We start from the raw sequence: 14,508 nt of genomic DNA, 5'->3' as shown, positions 1-14,508 counted from the left end.
ACGGGAGGCGGTGCCGGGCCCCTTGGCCATTGACGGCGTAGAGCGGGGCGAGGGCGGTGAGCTCCCCGAAGATTGACAGAGGGCCGGCGGCGGCGGGCGAGGCGGGACGTGCTGGGTGGGTGCTGCGGCGGCCCCGCGAGAGATGGGCGTCGTAAGGCGGGCCCAGGAGCGGGGCGGTCCGGGCCCCGCCCCCGTGCGGGGGCCAATGAGGCGGCGCCTCCTGACGCGCGGGAGATTTGAATCGCGGCGTCGGCGGGTGGTGTGGGGTAGGGGAGCGGAGCTGCGGGGTTCGGCTGGGTGCCCGCCGCCATGGGGGTTTCTGGCAGCGCCCCAGTTACCCCCCGCAACAAGCACCTGGCGCACGTCAGCGACCCCCGCTCCCCCAGCGCCGGCATCCTGCGCACGCCTATCGAGGTAGGCGCCCCTCACAGGCCGGCCCCTGCTGCCGCCTCCTCCCCGCGGCGGCTCCGGCCCGCCGCCCCCACGCCTGCCTTCTCCGCAGGTGGTGAGCTCCCCGGCGGGCAGCCCTCAACCCGGCCCCGCCGAGCCGGTGGCGAGCTCCAGCCAGGACCGGGACCCACGCTCGCCTACACCCGGCATCTCCCGCACGCCCATGAGACCCGTGTTGACTGGTGAGTGGGCCGCTCCGGGTGGGTGGGCGGCCAGCCCGGTGTGGCGCGGCCCAGCGTCTCAGCCCGTCCTCCCTCCTTGCCTTCCTCTCCGGCAGACAGCGTGGACCGCCTGGTGAAGCAGCTCAGCGAGACCTTCAGGGCTGAGGCCGCGCCACAGGAGCTGCCGCCGGCGGCAGAGGAGCCGGCCCGGTGGAGCTCCCCGGAGGCGGCCGCCCCCTCGGGGGAAGAGGCGGAGCGGCCGCCCTCTCCCAGCGCCGGCCCGGCTCGGCCGACCCGCGCTGCCGGGCTCGGCTTCCCCGCGGGTAAGTGCTCGGTGTTGGGGTAACGCAGCTGAGGGCCCGGGTGCCGGGGGAGCTGTGCTGCCCTTGGCACGGGTGGGTCAGGGCTCCCAGCGCCCTGGGACTTCTCCGGGCTTGCTTAGGGAGACCTTGTCCATATCCCCCAGCTCAGCTGTCTCCCACCATCCTAGCAGCCTGGCCTTGGGGCTCTGCAGCTACCCCCTTTGGGAAATGTTTGTTTATCGAACTGGCTTCTGTCAGGAATTGAAAAGCTGTTTTCAATCTGTAGCCAAAATCAAGATGTAAATGTAGCTCTTGAAGAGGTAAATATCATCTTCTCCTCTCTGAGATGCTCTTGTAATTGTCCTGTTCAGAAGGACCTTGCGGTTTCTGCTTGGGAAGAGCTGGGGAGTGAGGGTAGGAGGCACATCAAAGTACTATGACTGAGTGGTCCTGGGAGTCTTTAATACAGACCATGCTTCAGAAAACTGCTGAGCATCTCTCCTATGAGGAGAGTTTGAGAGCTGGGCTGAGAGCAGAGCCTGGAGAAGAGAAGTCTTGGGGGGATCTTATTAATATATTAATACCTGAAGGGAAGGTGTAAGGAGGAGAGAGCCAGGCTCTCTTCAGTGGTGCCCAGTGATGACACCAGAGGCAATGGGCACAAACTGGAGCACAGGAGGCTCCATCTGAACATCAGGAAACACTTTTTTCACTGTGAGCATTTCCAGGCACTGGAGCAGGCTGCCTATAGAAGTTATGGAGTCTCCATTCTTGGAGCTATTCAAAAGCTGTCTGGACATGGTCCTGGGTAATGTGGTCCAGGTGGCCCTGCTGGAGCAGGGGAGTTGGACCAGATGTCCCCCAGAGGTGTCTTCCAACATCAACATTTCTGTGATCCCTTTACCTGGAAGTCCTTGGGTAACAGTCTTTGCTGTACAGGCAAGCAAGCTAGATCATAAAGGCCAGGAGGTATTTAAAATCCAGGACCCTCTAGCCTTGTTGTGATACACTGATGTGCTTGCTTCTGTCACTAGGGAGCAAGCCTGTAAGACGCAAGACCAACAACAAAATCATGGCAACATCTGGTGGAACTGGCCGCTCTCCCCTCAGCATCCTACAAGATGATAATTCCCCCAGTGCTCCTGCCCCTCGCCAGGTAAAGCTTGGTGCATCATACTGTAGGAGGGAGAATGGGCTGAAAAAATACAAAAACCCAAACCCTTTGATCTCTATTTTGTAGGGCCCCAGTTTGAAACTGTGGCCTCCTATGCTTGTAGAGCCTGGTGATTTCATAAGTACTTTTCTGTGGGTCAGTCTTGTCCCTAGGTGCCTCCAAGTCTTGTTCAATGTCTGAATCTTTGGCCTTACTGTGATATTGCCCATTTTAGTGCATCCTTTCTCTTTATGCTGTAGAAAGAAGTCCATCACTCTTAGACTTTATCAAAAGAGCCAAAGCTTAATGGCCTGAAAATGGGCTATATGTTCCACTGAAAATTTACGAACCCTCAATTAAATTGTGTTTTACACTGTATGTTTGGGTATTGTTTCTTTTTTTTTTTTCTAGGGTAAGAGGCATGTGTTGGGAGAGAGCCTTGGGGAGAGGAAGGAAGTAACAGATCTGAGCAGGAGCCTCAAATCTGGGAACTGTGCTTGGAGTGATTTGAACAAAGAGAACCACCAATGTCCTTTTGTGGAGAACTAGAGATTTCCTTTTCCAGGATCTTGCTGTAATTTACTTCTATGTTTTCAGAGTCTTCTAGAGTGAGAAATCCTGCAATAGACCGAAACTCCAGACTTGTGGTCGTTCTTCTCACCTATCCATGTTGGGGAAAGGGCAAAGAGCACATTCTCTCTTCTGGCTTTGCATGTCTTATAGTACAGACTTTGACTCTTCTGTTGTATATCCTCTAGAGTTCTTAGCTGTAGCAAATAAATTTGTATTAAACCTTTGACTGTATCTATGTCCTGATAGGACAGTGGAAGTCCCTTGTTTGCTCAGTGCAATGTTTCCTTTGCAGACAGGTGTTTAGGAACAAATAGTTTAGCCTTCCATTAGCCCTAAAACTCAGCTCTGTCCCCTGCCTGTAATGTGGCACTGGTCTGAGAAGGGTCTGACCCTGAACCCATGTGTTGCAGACTGGTCTGGGGATTGGCAGCTCTGTGCAGGAGACTGATGTATCTTGTGTAAGTCTGGAGTTCTGTTGTACCTACTCTGACCTGAAACTAACACACACAAAGGACTATCCAGCTGTGAGCCAGTTGCATGAGGATGAGAACCAAAATAGGATGAGATAGTGTTATCCATTAATATCTTGACCTGCTGTTGATAAGTCGCTTTACTTTGTTGGCCTTCAGTCTTCAGCAGAACCTTGGGACCGCAGGTGTGGCTATGAGCCAACGAGTAGAATAGGGGCTGTGTCCTGTAGCTGAGTTCAAATATCCAAGTTTTGCAAGGATGCATTTTTCAGCTCTAGCCCAACTCTAGGGCAGCAAGCCTTGGGACTAACAGCCTCTCAACTAAAACATAGGTGAAGAATACCCTCCCCTGGGACTTTGAAGTAGAGTAAGGCCTGTGGACGAGATGTTCTCTGAATGGGGTCAGTAGGCAGTATTCACAGGAGGAGACGTAGGTTTGCAGTAACTCATAGCAATGCTGGAAAGAACACAGCCTGTGGTGCTTATGTGAGCTTTCTTTATTAGCCTGGGCTATGATGATCTAGAACAGACTTGAAAACAGAGGCTGGTGGCTACTGGTTAGACAGGGTCACCACACAATGCAGGAGTCAGTCAAAAAGAGAAGGAAGAGCAAGAAGCAGACAATAAATAGGAATAAATATAATATTCCTTGGTATTCTGGCAGGTCTGAGGGCTGCCTTTCCCACATTTATGCATAGATAAGACTTGAGCTACCTCTTCCCCAATGGAAAATGAGCCCAATTTACATTACCTTTTTGTTTGAAGTTGCATGATAGAAATCTCAAACCCAGTACATCTCTGAGGCAGTCTGCAGGGATATAGGACAGCTGCACAGACAAGCTAGGTAGAGTTAAATCAGGGACAGAGCTTAACTAACCTGCGGCAGAGGTGTTGCAGGAGACATCCTCTGAAGGATGGGTATCAACGTGGGTAGAGGTGTTTGAACTGTACTGTAATGTCCTGTGACAAAATGAATAGTGTTTTGCAGGTCTTCAAGCCTGCATGAGGCTGGAAACTGCTGGGCCTCTAGAGGTGGAGAGAAGGGCCAGTGTGTGTGCTCCTGCTCCCCTTTCCTGACCTCTCCCTTTCATTCTGGGAGACCTCTACAAGTGACCTGTGTCTAGAAACAAGTGGGAGTGGTAGGTAGCCGTTTCTGTTGTGCTGTTGGGCTGTGAGCCATGCTTCCACTGCTTTTTCCCCTCTCTGCAGCCATCCTCAGTTCCAAATCTTGAGGAAGCTGTCCCAGGAGCCGGTGGCAACAGCCATGCCATCTGCTGTCACCCCCAGGCAGCTCACTCTGTTGTCGTGGCCAGAGAGAATTCCTAAGGGGGGAAAGAAGAGGTCAGGAAAAGAAGTGAGGCCTAGGAAAGATGAAGGGGTTGACGATGCTAAGGATATCCATCATAGGCTGTGCACCTGTGCTTCTGTGTATCATGCTGTCTGTTCCTGCACAACCTGTTACAATCAGTACGTGGTGAATAAGAACAAACGTTCAGAAGAACTACTACCCATGGGACTGGCCAAAGAACAATGTTCTTGGGAAGGTCTGTTTGGCTGAATCCTCATACAACTGCTTTCACCCTGGAGCAATGGTAGGGCTAAGAAAGGGTGGTGTCCTTGATAAGACTGAGAAATTGCAATGCTATTGGTGGGCTGTGTTATAAATTTCCAGAGGCTAGGGGCCACATCTGAGAGAAAAATGGCACTTGGGTGTATTCTGTGCATGAGCACCTCAGAGTATCCAAAGATGTTGGATGGAAGGCCAGGTCCATGCTCAGCTCAGTGCCTAGCCACCAAGAGGCACTGCAAGTAGCTGGATCTGGCAAATGGCAGAAGCTAGGAGAAAGTAGGAAGTACTACTGGTGCTTGTGAGCAGTTTTAACGAATAGGAACCTTAATGCTCTTTTCCCCCTTGAAACAATGATGTGGTTTAAAGTCTTGACTTCCTTAACATTAAAAACAATAGTTCTTCTACACAAAACATAGTTGTACTTCTCATGGTGTGCTGCTTAAGTGTGAGGAAGCTGCTTTGGATTTCAATCAGTATAGGATGTGTCACATTTAGGAAAAAATAAGGGCCTTTTCCTTGCCTTGGTAGGGACAGAAGACCTTGTAGGCAATGAAAGAGGGACCTCCAGGAGCCACTCACCCACGCGCTCTGCTTTCAGGGAGTCCCAGATGTTGCAGTTGAAGTCATCATATCCAGCAAGCATGAGGCGCCCACTGCGGGAGAAGGCGACTGATGTGATTCCACAGATGATGCTTTCATGAGAGTACACTATGAGCTCCTGGTCTGCCCGGAGATCAAAGAGACGGCAGGTGGCATCATCTGAGCCAGTGCAGATGGCTTCACCATTAGGGAAGAACTGAGGAAGGCACACATCAGGTATTAATCAGGCTGTGCCTTACAGATTTCATTGACATCTTCACCTCCCTGCTAACCACCAGGAAGCCATGGAGGTAGCAAAACCCAGTGGGACAAGACACTGGATTGTAAAAGCTGAGCCTGCTGGAGGGTGGGACTGATGCTTCTCCTAAGACTGAGTAGTCCCCTTCCACTTCAAGAAAGCCAATGATCTAGAGGCTAGAGCTATTGCAAGATGTCCCAGTGCTTGAGGAAGGATTATTGTCTCTTTAGCTGTTAGTTCAGGGCTTGACAAGTGTCCACCTGCTATGCCCCAGATGGGGTCTGGCATGGTTCAGAGCTACAAGAGCCTCCCTCTGTCTGATCCTCATACCCCAACCTTCTCATACATGCTCCTTTTTTGTGTCCTTGCTCTGAGGAGCAACAAAGAGCTCCTCAGGAGCAGGTGTAGCAGAAAACCATATGGCTGGCAGGGTAGCCATGGGACAGGTGAGAAAGGCTGTACTAATTGAAGTCAGTCAGGATTGTTCAAGCAGCCGACACTGCAGGAAGCTGGCAGACTCATTTGGTTAGCAGAAAGGGATTAAACTGACAAGTTTCTGACCTGCCACCTCTAGGGCTCTGGTTTGAATCCTTGCTTCTGAGGGGGATACTTGCCCCTGAATGACTGACCTGCCTGCTCTGAAGTTTTATCTTCACAAGATCTCGTTATGATCCCAAGTTACCACCTCTGCTGTCTGGAGCTGACCAAGACCCTCAGCTGAGTTAGGTATTCCTGCTGCCTCATTTGTGTCTTGCACCACGGTTCCTGGAGCATGCCTGAATGGTGATTTCCAACAGCTGCTGTGAGCAAAGCTGTGCCAGCACCCAAATTAGGGTGCTGAGCTCCACAGACCATGGTGTGCTGGTTGAGTCCAAGCATTGTTTTGAGAATGGTAGTCAGACCTAGATGCTTTGGTGCCCAGGTGCCTGGGAGGAACCAGACTCCAAACTTAAGTGAACTCAGGCCCTCCCTTCTTTAGGCTGGATCATTGACCCAAGGTCTCCTGAGACCCTTGTGGCCCACATGACTGTTTCTTTCAACCTTGTTCCAAGACAAGTTCCTTGTTTCAGAGCTGGTCCACCCTCCATTTTCCTTGCCTCCCCACCACTGTGCAGACAGCATACGTACACAGATGGCGTTGATATCGGACTCATGCCCTGAGAAGGTCTGACGGCAGGTGCCCTCCCGCACGTCCCACAGTTTGGCAGTAGCATCACAGGCCCCAGAGATGAAGAGTTTGAAGTCCGGGGAGACAGCCAAGCTCATACAGTCTCCAGTGTGACCCAGGAACACAGTCTTCTGCTGCCCTGTCTCAATGTCCCAGAGTGCGCTGTGGGAGAGGAGAGAACTTCTCAGAGGCAGCCCAGGCAGAGCAGGTCTACAGCTGGGCTGAAGAGCAGTCCTACTTGCAAACAAAAGGAGGGAAGCCATGGGCCTGGCTACAGCATTGGAAAACAGGTGATAGTGTTTCTGGAATCAGGTATATAAAACAGGAGATATCTTCACCGTTGTTGCTGGTTGCACCTTTGCCAAAATGGAGTTAGACTAAGGCTGGGGGTGTGAGAGGTTTGATCCTATTTCCATAACTGCAACAATTGAAGGGAATACTGAGAGGAGGTAAGAGGAACCCACAGGCAAACAGCTGGAAAAGGTCTGCTGTATCTATGCTTGTAGGATGCATGGGCTGTGTTCACTGGGATCCCACAGCCAGGCGAACAAGGCCCATGTAACCTCGATCTCTGATGGAAATGCCACATCCTGATTTGTCCTCGGTCAAAAGGTTCTTCCAAAGCAGGTGTTGGGATGGGGTGAGGGTGAATAAAGACTCATCACTGCTCAGAGTCACAGCACAGCAAGGCCTGAGAGCCAGGAACCAAAGGATCCAGGGTAAGACTTGAGAAGTGGAGTGCGTATGTGGGCTTCACATAAATTTCTAATGTTTTGTGTCCTGGGATAAATGACACTGTGCTTTGTGAAAGCTGATGACATGGTCCCCACTGCCTCACCAATAGATCTGCATCTTGCCCTGACCTCAGCTAGGAAAAGAAGCACCTGTTCTGCCAAGGGAAGAGAGAATGGATCTGGCTTCCTAAGGCACTCTGCAGGGCTCCTCTGTGCAGGAGCAATTCATCCTTAGATAGTGGACTGCTGCAGAGCAAAAGGACTGCACTTGCTGATGTGAGGTGTGCCTCTAAGAGCCAGAGATCATGTCACTAGGATGCAGAAGGTAACACTTACCATGTGGTATCTCCAGAGCTAGTCACAATATTGTTGTCATCAAGAAATCTGCAGCAGGAGAGGTAACCTGGGAAGGGGGAACAAGGAAATATGAGAAACGGGGCAGGGCTAGAAGAGTGAGGTTTGGAAGCAGAAGGTACTGAGGTTGCAGGCAGGCAGCACACACACCTGTATGGGCTGAGAGCTCCCTGCTCACTTTGACATTGCCTTCACGAGTCTTGAGGTTGTAGATGGAGCACATGTTGTCAAGGCCCCCACAGGCCACAAAATTGCCTGAGGGGGCATAGGCACAGGTCATGACCCAGGAAGACCGCAAAGGGATGGCATGAACCTGGGAGGACAAGAAAGCATGTTTGGACTCTGGCAGCAGAGAGAGCAGGGCAAGAGCAGTAGCTCCGAGGGGACCCACTCCAGCATCCTGGTTTGCTGCAGCCACCTGGCTCCTACCTTGTTAGTTGTGTATGTGTCCCACACAATGAGTTTCCCATCTTGTGAGGCACTGACCAGAAGTCTGTGAGAGAGGAACAAGATCATGTTAGTAGCTCTCTTCCCATCAGAGCCTTCTTGCCCTTCACACCCCTGTGCTGCCCTGCACCCAGCAGATCAGCAGCATCTCTCTCACTTGGAGTCCGTGGACCAGTGCATAGCATAGATCTTGGCCAGATGTCCACGCAGGGTCCTTCGGGTCCGCATCTGAATGCGGCCAACAACCTCCACTCCAGACACAATCTGAGGAAAGAGTGAGGGGAGACAAAGAGTTAATCTTGGATTGGCAGGAGCTTTACTGCTCCCCACATCTCTAACTCATCCTAACTCTGCTTCCCAGCTGGAGAGAATCCCCCTTGGAGTGGTGCTAGCTGACCCATACACACTCACCTGCCCAGCCAGCCCTGTCCCTTACCTGAGCAAGCGTTGTGTCTGCACAGGCTTTCCGGGCATCCTGGAGAAGAGACAAGATCAGATGAGACAGAAAAAAAGCCATGTGACAAGGCAATGACATGTGAAATTCAGGGACATAGCCTGCAACCTGCTAGAGGTAGGAACTGTGGATTTGCTGTGTTTGGATTGTGGCCAGCACAGGGGGAACCTGGTCTGTGACCAGGGTACCTTGACACCAGTCAAGCATCAGGAAGCTGAGTTAAAAGCTACTCAGCAGCTAGTTCCCCATGCTACACCCTTTCCATGGATCCTCCTGCCTGGCAGAACACCAGCTGCCTCCCAGATGGAGGAGGTCCTGGGGACACACTACACTCTTTGCTCCCCTGCAGACACAATGCCTGTGTCCACTTTCTTCTTACCATTGTAGAGTCCCCTTTTCTCACCCTTTCTCTCCCCCTCTTCCCCCCACCATACTATGAAAATCTCCATTAGCACTTAAAGGGCTGTGCAGAACTGCAGAGGGCCCCAAGGATGTAGATGGAGAAAGCTCAACTCCAAGCTGTGGTGAGGAGAACTTGGACATGGGGGTAGACACTCTCTCAGCAGTTTCATGACTGTTGCCAGCATTACCGCAATCTGCTTCTTCAGCTGCTCAGCCTCCTGCTTCATCTGTTCTATTTCCCCCATCTTTCTGACCTAGGGGTGGCTCTTCCACGTGGCTCAGCCTTGATTCTGGGGAGACAAATCAAAGGAGAGAGGTGTGAGGTAGAAAGGGCAGTAATATGACTGTTCAGTTATGCAAATGCAGGCATCCTTGATAAGGGCTTAGCAGCCGTTTCTTGGCTGAATGGTTGGTAATGCCATGCTGTATCTCGTCAAACCCCTTAGAAATTTCCTGTTTGGAAAGTTTGTACTGGACCTTATCAAAGGTCCATTTAGTCTTATATCCTGCTTATAGGTACACTGGGAAGCTGAAGATCCCCAGAACCTCTTGCTGAGGTTCTGGCTGCACTTTTCTCCTCACCTCCTTACTCCAACCTACCAAGTCCTGGGTTCTCTTCATCAGCTTCTTCCTGTCCATGGCCAAGCTGTTGATCTCAGCTCCAGGAGGAGAAAACTTGATGGGAAGAGCCCAGTGGCTTCTTTCTATCATTTATCCTAGGCCAAGCATCACCAGTCAGTGCCCACCAGCTCTTTGACCACCAAAGTAGTCTGGGTGCAGTTGAGGTGCTCTGTCAGGGTTCCCTACTAGTTTCCCATCCCCCCCCCCCCCCCCCCCCCCAAAAAAAAAAAAAGGTGGATACCTAGGGAATGACCTAAAAATAACATAAACAGAGAATGGTATTTCTCCTACTTTCCTAGACCCAGCTAGAGGCAGCAGTCCTGTATGCATGTTCTTGGTTAATTTTTTTTCTATATGTTCGTCCAAACACTTCTGGCACCCATGACGAAATTTAGCGTCCTCCCTGGTGAGAACTTCCACAGCTTAGTGGCATGTTCGGCAAAGAAGTTCCTGGTTCTGTTATTCCCAAATGGTGCTAGTTCCACTTGCTAGTACCTAGCTTTTGAGTTGGCAGAATCAGCAAATAATTGGTCTCTATTCACCTCTGCATTACTTGGTTTTTTAAATAGATCTTTGTCATATCTATCTTCATCCATCTCTTTTCCAGGCTGCAGAGCACACTTAGTCATTCCTCCCATGTAAGCCATTACATCCCGTTACCTCTGTTGTTCTCTAAGCCCTTTTCAGCTGTTTACAGAGTATAAATGATAGGTTTTTGCAGACAGGACAATGAACCAGAACTATAATCCATATTCAAGAGACAGGTGCACCATATGATACAGCATCTCTGTTTTGTTCTTTCTTTCTTGTCACATGCACTTCGAACTTCACCAGTGATTCTAGCTTTTCCCAGTCATGTAGACAAATCTGGTTTTTATTGCTTCAACCTTTCTCTTGGGTAGGTGTGAATGTCCAGGTGTGCTCTGGATGTTCTTCATCATTAGAACCAGTGCTTTGCCCCAAGGCCAAGAAATGCTCCAGCAGCATCCGCAGAATTTCTCCTTCTAGTCCCTGTGAGTCATATCACCTCCACACCCCTCTGGCCTGTTGCCTGAAGGCCTTGTTTCTTCCAGCCAATGGGGCTTTAGGTCCTTCCATGTCAGGCTGCTCTCTTGCTCTCAGATAGCACCCGAGTCCCACCTTTGCTCGCTGCTTTGTAGAACTCTTAGAGTTTCCCTCCAGAATTCTTTCCCCCGAATATCTCTGTGGCTTTCTTTTGATCTTCCAGTCAGGGTGAGTTTCTCTTTGGTCAATGACTCCCAAGGCATGGCGTGAGTGTAGCAAAAACAGGGAGATACAGGTTTCCCCCAACTCCCAGGAGGCATGAGCTTATTCCAGAGGGAGGCTATTTCAGGCTATACTTTGCAAAGAAAGACTTGTACCTGCTGCCTGCCAGCCTGAACAGAGCTACAGCACCACTGCCTCTTCCCTGCTCCCTGCCCATGCACTGGATGTGGCTGCTGGCCCCAGCACATGGTGAGGGAGCAGGAGAGGGACCCAGGGCTACAGTGCCAGGGCCTGGAGGCAGGTGCCACAGAAGTGGCCTGGGGCTGCCAGCCTCAGCTACACTGAAGAATGGGGACAAACCAGCATGTGAGCTGAGCTCTCCCCCGTTTTTTTCTTGTTTTGACAGAACAGTGATGCAGGGGTTCTTCCCAGCAAGGATACATAGCTGCACCTGGTTGAGTGACGCTGGCCATGAAAACCCACCTGAATGCACTTCTCCACCTTTGTGAAGGGGCTGGGCTCCCCACTCCATCTCTCAGCTAGCTGTCAGACTGGGGAGATGCTGGGGAAAGCCTTGCAGCTTTCAGTAAGAGGCTGCACATTCTCCTTATTTGCCCCTCAGCTTTGGTGCACAGTCAAGCTACAGAGACTGTGTCCAGCTCTGGTTGCTGCCTCCCAGTACACCAAGTGGCAAACCTGAACTTCCAGCCACCCTTCCAGCCCTACAGTGGTAGGATGGTCCATGCCCTCCACTTTCTCAGCTTTCTCCAGGACAGATCCTATGTCCCCTCCATGCACTATAAGTGTTGGATTGCCTTCTCCTGCTGGGCTGCCTCTTCCCTCTCTACTCTCTCCTTCCAGTATCCTCTGCTTGGTCCCCAAGGTCTGGTCTCCCCATGGTAATTCCTTCCTAGAGCTTCTCCTAGCTGGAACAGTCCTGGCTTTCTGCTCTCCAGGCTGTTGTTTCACAGACAATTGGCCATCTGAGATCATCATCCAGCCACCTGTCCTAATCTGTCTTTGTGGACTTCTGCTTTTGCCCACCCAGACCTGCATGGAGGTGGGAGCCTTGGTCTCTCCTCCTTCCAATTTCTGCTCCAGGTGAAGCTGGCTGCACATGACCTCCCCACCACCTGTCGTGTCCCCAGTCTTCCTTGCATGTGTCCTGCTTTATTATCATCCCCTTCCCTTCCCTGGGTGTCTCTTTCTCAATGCTGGCACTAGCACAGGAGAGCCAGTTCACAGGCACCTGCTCTGTGAAGTTGCACAACCAGATGAGGGGCTTTTGGAGCTGGCAGGCAGATCAAAGAGCAGGGGCATGATGTCGAGGATGGATCAAAAGGGCTAAATATAGAGAAGGTGCAGCTCAGGTTCAGGACTCTGTCGAAACCTTTAAATCCCTTTCAGAGAACACTCTGAATGAATCTGGGAATTGTTTTCAGCCTCAGAAGGACAAGGAGCCACAGATGAGCGATAATAATAGCTGCAGCTTAGCCTGTCACCTCCACCCATCATGTCCCAGTGCAGTTTGTGGAGAGTGAGTTACCTGGTCCCCAGTGGAGTGCAGCTGCCTCCCAGGAGGCCCATGGCAGGTGTGCAAAAGAGCAGCTCATCATGGCCATGTAAATTTAGGACAGGAAATGGGGGAAGAACAGGGGAAAGGGGGTCGGAGTTTGGCCAAGGCATGTTCCTGCTGTGACCAGTGGGAGCTCAGGGATGCACATTTCCTGTAGATCCATGGATCAGCTCACAGCTGCTCATGGTAGCTGCCCAGCCTAGTTTTAATGGAAAAGGCTTCTAAATGCTGCACACTCAGTGCTTTCTGGAAGTAAGTGCTCTTTCAGGTGGATGCTAAGCAGTAGAGGTAAAGTCCTCAGGTACCTTTGAAGCAGCAATTCACCACCACCCCCTCAGCATTGCAAAGAGCTACTGACAGGAGGACCTTGGCACCAGCACTGGTCCAGGCTTGTGTCTCCTACAAACATCACTGAGGAGAACGGCACAGCCAAACAAAGCCTGTGCTCAGCTGGTTCACGCCAGCCCTCTTCTGAGCTCTGCCTTGGCTGTCCTCATCCAGTTCACAGTTCCTGGCTTTTGAAACCATGTTTAGTTTCTTCTGCTCTCCAGCATGACAGTTCTTTCCCCTCCTGCCTTTTCTGATGAACTTGTTGGAGGCACCTGCTGTAGCACTCCTGTCAGTGGGGAAGCAGACCCACCCTGAGCCCTTGGGTGTCTGCTCATAGCAGACCAAATGCCTCTACTGTGGCAAAAAGCTGAGGGGCATCTAGAATCATCTATCTTCTGCCTTTTGTTGCCACGCCATGACTTTTCAGGGCAGTGGCTATGTCTCTTGCACCGTGCCATGGCGGGGGCCCAGCCAACACCCCAGGGGCTGTCCTACTGAGCTACCTGCATTGCTCCCTTGTGGGGATCGGGGCGCAAGTGATGGGTGGGAAGAAAGGGGACGTGAACTTCCTTGTTTCCTATCCTCTGGGTAGCTTTCCCCACACTAGAGAGGGAGTGGTCCCTCTGTGGGATACTGGGAGAGGGCTGTGAGTAGAAAAGGGAAAGGTGCAGGAGGGGTGTTTTGAGTATTAACAGGCAGCACTCCTGGGTCCGTATGCTCGCCCTGGTGATCCTGGGCTCCTTGCAGAGCTGGATACAGAGATGATCCCCCTCTCCTGTGATGGAGATCAAAGGCCAAGGTAGAATTACCCTGCTCTGCTCCTTGTTTTCTGAGCACTCCTTTTCCATCCAGAAAAGCAGCCACCTGCAAAGAGGTATGCACAGGGGCACACCGGGAGTGCAGCACTATGTACCAGTAATGAGTGTGAGGCTGCTCAGGGGAGGCGTTACCCTCCTTTTCCAGTCTGGAAACTGGTGAAATTTACCTGCCAAGGGGAGAACAAGCAACCCCAACCCAGTGCAAAGCCCCTCATCATCATCATAAAGACATCTCAGTGCTAACCCCAAATCCCTTCCCGACCACGATCTTTCCTCCCACAACCTCAGATGGGATCAGCCCATGTACAAAAACTCCCCACAGTGTCATGCCAAGAAACCCAGGGTCCCAAGAGCCAGGTTCACCAAGGTGACCTCAGGCATCACAAGGCAGCATCCTTACCAGGATCTGTAGAGCAAGGTCAGTTGCAGTCCTCCCTGGATGGGACCCTCACAGCCTGCCTCCCCTACTGAGGAGGAATGGCTTCCTGCTGTCCAGAAGCCCCTTGTCCCTGTGTGGTCTCCAGTCAGCCCTGCCCATTCACCCAGTAAGTCCCTTGCTCCGTCTCTGCTCCTCAGCCTCTCCCAGGACTGATCTCCCCATGGGGAGCTGTGGACAGGAGGGGCTGGGGGAGGGCTGTTTCCAGGAGCAGCATCAGGCAAATTAAATCAGACACCAGAGACTTGGGGAAATCGGATTGGGATGTAATGCAAAGCAGGTGGATGGGGAGGGGTGAAAAGAGAGAGTAGCATGCTGCTTCTGAAGGGAAAGAAACCATCACAGGCAGATTTGAACTCCCTCTGTTTGTATCAGCAGCAAACTAATAAAGTGAAGATTAGCCAGAACAGGCTAGGATTATCAG

General features: G+C 51.7%; 3 protein-coding genes across 3 annotated transcripts in view; 2 read left to right on the top strand and 1 right to left on the bottom strand.

Moving 5' to 3' along the window:
- Position 1: 1 nt before the first annotated feature.
- MLF2 (myeloid leukemia factor 2) overlaps positions 2 to 14,508 on the top strand; it is a 104,572-nt gene continuing 90,065 nt past the window's right edge. Inside the window, exon 1 of the mRNA XM_075109509.1 lies at positions 2 to 20. The gene's annotated coding sequence lies outside the window, so the exon portion shown is untranslated. The remainder of the gene's footprint in view (positions 21 to 14,508) is intronic.
- On the top strand, positions 227 to 2,862 carry CDCA3 (cell division cycle associated 3). Its single transcript, XM_075109608.1, has 5 exons — positions 227 to 414; positions 503 to 632; positions 728 to 934; positions 1,948 to 2,069; positions 2,478 to 2,862. The coding sequence occupies exons 1-5, from the start codon at positions 310 to 312 to the stop codon at positions 2,613 to 2,615; spliced, it is 702 nt and encodes a 233-aa protein (XP_074965709.1). The 5' UTR covers positions 227 to 309; the 3' UTR covers positions 2,616 to 2,862.
- GNB3 (G protein subunit beta 3) lies at positions 3,585 to 9,359 on the bottom strand. Its single transcript, XM_075109682.1, has 9 exons — positions 9,265 to 9,359; positions 8,657 to 8,695; positions 8,378 to 8,484; positions 8,203 to 8,266; positions 7,924 to 8,086; positions 7,756 to 7,822; positions 6,646 to 6,847; positions 5,259 to 5,475; positions 3,585 to 4,431 (listed from the first exon to the last, which is right to left on the bottom strand). The coding sequence occupies exons 1-9, from the start codon at positions 9,319 to 9,321 to the stop codon at positions 4,325 to 4,327; spliced, it is 1,023 nt and encodes a 340-aa protein (XP_074965783.1). The 5' UTR covers positions 9,322 to 9,359; the 3' UTR covers positions 3,585 to 4,324.

The sequence above is a fragment of the Phalacrocorax aristotelis genome, chromosome 1, assembly GCF_949628215.1.
Source record: "Phalacrocorax aristotelis chromosome 1, bGulAri2.1, whole genome shotgun sequence".
NCBI classification, from domain to species: Eukaryota; Metazoa; Chordata; class Aves; order Suliformes; family Phalacrocoracidae; genus Phalacrocorax; species Phalacrocorax aristotelis.
This window is presented reverse-complemented; position numbering and strand designations above follow the sequence as displayed.

Coding starts and splice junctions, on each gene's coding strand:
- CDCA3 (XM_075109608.1), top strand. CDS start 310: ATGGGGGTTTCTGGCAGCGCCCCAGTTACCCCCCGCAACAAGCACCTG. Junction 633..727: donor CATGAGACCCGTGTTGACTG/GTGAGTGGGCCG, acceptor CCTCTCCGGCAG/ACAGCGTGGACCGCCTGGTG. Junction 2,070..2,477: donor GTGCTCCTGCCCCTCGCCAG/GTAAAGCTTGGT, acceptor TTTTTTTTCTAG/GGTAAGAGGCATGTGTTGGG.
- GNB3 (XM_075109682.1), bottom strand. CDS start 9,321: ATGGGGGAAATAGAACAGATGAAGCAGGAGGCTGAGCAGCTGAAGAAG. Junction 8,485..8,656: donor CAGACACAACGCTTGCTCAG/GTAAGGGACAGG, acceptor CTCTTTCCTCAG/ATTGTGTCTGGAGTGGAGGT. Junction 6,848..7,755: donor AGCTCTGGAGATACCACATG/GTAAGTGTTACC, acceptor CCTCTCCCACAG/CGCACTCTGGGACATTGAGA.